At 43.9% G+C, this 4,170-nt stretch overlaps 1 protein-coding gene across 4 annotated transcripts in view; it reads left to right on the forward strand.

Moving 5' to 3' along the window:
* The window catches only part of CLSTN1 (calsyntenin 1), a 38,316-nt gene extending 35,295 nt beyond the window's left edge, over window positions 1-3,021 (forward strand). For 3 of the 4 annotated variants that reach the window (XM_034068551.1, XM_034068552.1, XM_034068553.1), the window contains one exon: window positions 518-1,161. In XM_034068551.1, the coding sequence (XP_033924442.1) occupies window positions 518-712 (195 nt within the window). In that variant the 3' untranslated portion in view covers window positions 713-1,161. Of the gene's footprint in view, window positions 1-517 lie in introns of all 4 variants that reach the window. The other variant, XM_034068550.1, reaches the window with a different exon arrangement.
* Window positions 3,022-4,170: the final 1,149 nt, after the last annotated feature.

Consider the following 4,170-nt stretch of genomic DNA (forward strand, 5'->3'; position numbering starts at 1 on the left):
TGACAAATGCCAGGAGCAGTGTTTGGGATCTTGCAGGGGTTACAGCTTCACGATGCCTAATTGGGTTTATGGGCCAGGGTCCAACTCTGGTGTTCATTGTGCTGCATTAACCACACTCTGCTTGCCTGCAGCTGCAAGGCTTTATTGTTGAAACGTCCGTGTTTATGATGTTTGTTTCTCCTGTGGCTGGTGTTTGAATTTAGGAAATCAGGAAGGAGATGTGCAGCCTCTGCTCTGTGTGACCCTACTGGAAGATCTTTTCCATTAGCATTTGAACGACTGGCTTGCACTTCAGAATTAGTTTGTTTAGTGTGACAGGGTTGATAGCAGTGTTACAAAGCTGTTTGAAAGAGCTCTATTTCCTTTTTCTTTCCTGATTGCCTCTAATTGCTGCTGAACTCTAAACCCAGTAATGAATCTGTAGCAGCTCTTTCTCAATATGGTGCCTTGTGCCTGAGTTCAGAAGAATAAAAAGAATTTTAGCCATTAATTCAACAAGTAATTTCTGTCTTAACAGACTTATGAGGATCAACACAGCAGTGAAGAGGAGGAGGAGGAAGAGGAAGAAGAAAGCGAAGATGGAGAAGAAGATGACATCACTAGTGCAGAGTCTGAAAGCAGTGAGGAGGAAGAGGGAGAGCAGGAGGAGGACCAACAGAATGTTAACAGACAGCAACAGCTGGAATGGGATGACTCTACCCTCAGTTACTGATTCTAGCTGTTCCCTTTGTCTTTATGTTTCTGCTCTAGAAGACTCCACTGTAACACACTCCATTGTTACCAAGGATTCATGGTGTTTAAACAAAATTCATTCTGGCCAGTAGATTCAAGCCCCACACATCCCCGTGTTTGTGTTCTGTCAGCTAGTTCCTGATGCTGTTCCTAGAGCTGTAGTTAGCCCCTCTCCTCCTTCAGCCATGCCTCAGTGACTGGATTTGTTTTTCCACTATGTGAGGAACCACCTTGCACTTTTCTCTTCATGTCATCTCAGCTGGCTGACTCGACAGGTCTGTAGCCATTGCACATGAATTTCTGAACTGTCTTTTTTTTGCTCAGTGAAACGAACTTGGCTTTGTTTCCTTCTTTTCTCTTTCTAAAAGATGCAAAGATTGCTTGTCGACAAAGGGTAAAGCTGCTCCTTTCAGCCTGTTGATTTGTTTTCTTTCCCCCAAATTAGTGCATGTGTAAAGTGGCAGAATGAGGATAATATGTAGAAGATTAACAGACTTTTTAATATTTTGTAAATATCTTGGAATTATGTAATTATGTCATTTGTGGTAGTGAAAACAGGGATTTGGGGTTTCAAACATGCTCAAGTAAAGCAATCATGCAGCATGAAATATTACAAGTCTTGTACTACTGCAGCAGGAGCACGGGCACCGTGATCTAGTGTAGATGTTTCAGTAACACAGTGTCATTGGCCTTGACTGCCATGTTCGCTCATGCCCCGCTCTGGTCTTTCTTTAGTTTTTCTTTCCTTTTCTTTAATCTCCTTTATTTTTGCAGAGGGAACAGAAGCTGGTGAGGAACTGTAAAGGCTTCAGCATCCTCTGCAGAGGTTCAGCTGCCCTGTGCAATACAGTTTGGGTTTTCTTTCTTCTCCAGTTAACTCTTGGCACGAGGGTGTTTAAGTTATTGGGGTAAAAACACTACTTGGATGGTGGGCAAAGCAGCGTGTGGTTGCTGTGGTTACAGTGAGGCTGCCTGCAGTACTGAGATGGTCTGCTTGTACTGTGGGCAGGGAGGTTAGTTGTTTAGTTGTGGATATGTTGGTACCTGAAGGTGGGAAGCGTGAGAGCTGTGCACCATGGCTGTGTCTGCACAGCTCTGTGCTGGCTGCCTGCTCAGCTGCCTGCTTTGGGGCATAGCTGATACCAGTTGATGAAACACACTCCTGCTCATTCCCTGTAGCCCCTTGTACAGTAACTGGGACTGTTGATGTGTTAAGCCTTTGTTTACACTTAGTAATTGTGTTTTCCTGCTGGTGAAAAACTATAGCATAAATTATCCAACCAGAAAACCTTGGGAATCATGTTAATATTATTCCAAGTGCAAATGATTTTGGTTGTTTCTGATCAAAGTTCGAACTTGGAATTGCAAAGGACTTTTCTAAATAGCTGAAAGGTACGAAAAGGAGGTTGTGGCCCCATGGTGGAGAGTGCTGGTGGTTTTTGCAAGGCAGGGCTTGTTTCTTTAACTTTATTAGGTCTTACGCAGAGCCTTGAATAACAAATATTTGCTTATTTGAGTTTTACATTTGGAGGTGGATTAAAAAGAGTAACTTGTTTTGCTTGTGACAGGGGACTAGGACTCCACTCACTCCTCAGCACGGTAAGCAACATTCCAGTTCTTGCTCTTGTCTGTAGTCTGCCTTTGTCCGTGGTGCACAGCCCGTGTGTGTCTCAGCAGGCCAGGCAGGGCCATTCATTGTGCTGGAGGAGCAACAAGAAGCCAAGGGGTGGGGTACAGAGGGTCATAATAATGGATCCAAATCCATAGTTTGGATGTTCAGAGCAGACCTACTCTCACCTAGCGCTGTGTGATGGGATCTACCGGCGGGTTTTAGCTGGGGTAACGCTTGACTGCGGAGTGCCTTTTCCGATAGTAGGTGGACCTGGAAGCAGGGAGGATGAACCCACACCAGGAGCTTACTGGGTTTGGGGGTTGGTTTTGTTTTGTTTGGGGTTTTTTTTAATGTAAAATTTTAGATTTCTAAAATGGGGAAATGGTTTTGACTCCTTCTGTGGTAAATAACTGCTAGTTTGAAGTAACCTGGGAAACTTTTAACTTATGTCTGACAGTTGTCCTGTGTTAATGTGTAGAAGACTTATCCTTCCATATACTGTTGCTGTAGCTGCTGTATTTTAGACCAAAACTGATCATGACTTAATGGTGATGCTGAAAGGTTGTAAACGTCCTGATGCAGTTTGTAGCCACTGTGGGTATAACTTTTCAGATGTGTATATTGGTAACAGGTCAGTTTGGAAAGTCTATAAGCTACAATAAATTTCTGGTTCTAAAGGTTGTTTGCATTTATTTCTTGTTGAATGGAACAAAGTTGTATCAAGTCACATCAAGTGCATGGTAATTTCCTTCCCTGGTGGCAGGAGAAGAGTTTTGTGTTAAGCTCTCAAGCATAGAAAGACTTTGGCCATGTGTGTACAATTTATCAATCATCTCTTTTATTTCTTGACTTACAAAACATGTACCTAAAGCAACTGAAGGCTGAACGTGTAAACTTTCTCTTTGACAGAACCACAGGTTGGCTTAAAAAAATACTTCTTTTTGTCAAAGGCAACAGAATGAGCACAATCAGTTTGTACAGAGTTAACAAAAATAACACGGAACCATCTCTAAATAAATAGAACTGGAAAAGGGTGTCCTTGGGAGCAGGTTTATAAAACCAGAAGCTTCTTATAGTGAAATGTCATAGTTTGGAAAGTGATTGAAGTTTTAATCCTCAGTACAATTCAACTATCAGGGGAGCTGCTGCTTTGTACCTTTGGAGTCAGAGGCTCTCTGCTTACCCAACGTAGCCTTCAGCGCATCGGGCAGGAGCTGCTCCAGTGGTGGATGAGGAAGAGCTTCCTGACAACTCACCGTGTGTTCACTTCTTGCAGGTAAGTCCATTTTCTAGACTGAGTACCCTCTGTAATACTGTGCTGGACTGAGAAACACCTTTGAAATTGCTCAGGTTTTGCCATTTACGCTGCTAGAAAGTTGGTTTATTGCACTTCTAAACTGGAAGGACAGATGCCAAGAGCCACTGCTGCTTTGTACTGCTGCAGAACTATGCAAGGGCCTGAGGTGGCTGGAAACAGGACCAGAACAGCAGCATAACCAAGGAGCCTGCTGGCTGGGACTGCCTTGCTGCACTGCCACAGGCAGGAGCCATGTACTCATTTGTAAAAGCAATTCTCTCAGGTTGCACCATTTACACAATTGTTTCTTCCCTTCCACAAGCATCTACCAACCCCTGACGAGGTGGTTGGGGTTTCAGTGCATCCCAGCTTGCATGGGGCCTGGTATGCTGCATGCTACTTGCTCTGTAAATCAGGTTAGTAAGGAAGGAAATGGCAATACCTACATATTCTCTAAAATGGAGCAAAGTTGTGTGGCAACAGAAGTCTGCAAGCAGAGAGCCTGGGCACACCCCCCCCCCCCCCCCAG

The sequence above is a fragment of the Melopsittacus undulatus genome, chromosome 12 (assembly GCF_012275295.1).
Source record: "Melopsittacus undulatus isolate bMelUnd1 chromosome 12, bMelUnd1.mat.Z, whole genome shotgun sequence".
Classification (NCBI taxonomy): domain Eukaryota; kingdom Metazoa; phylum Chordata; class Aves; order Psittaciformes; family Psittaculidae; genus Melopsittacus; species Melopsittacus undulatus.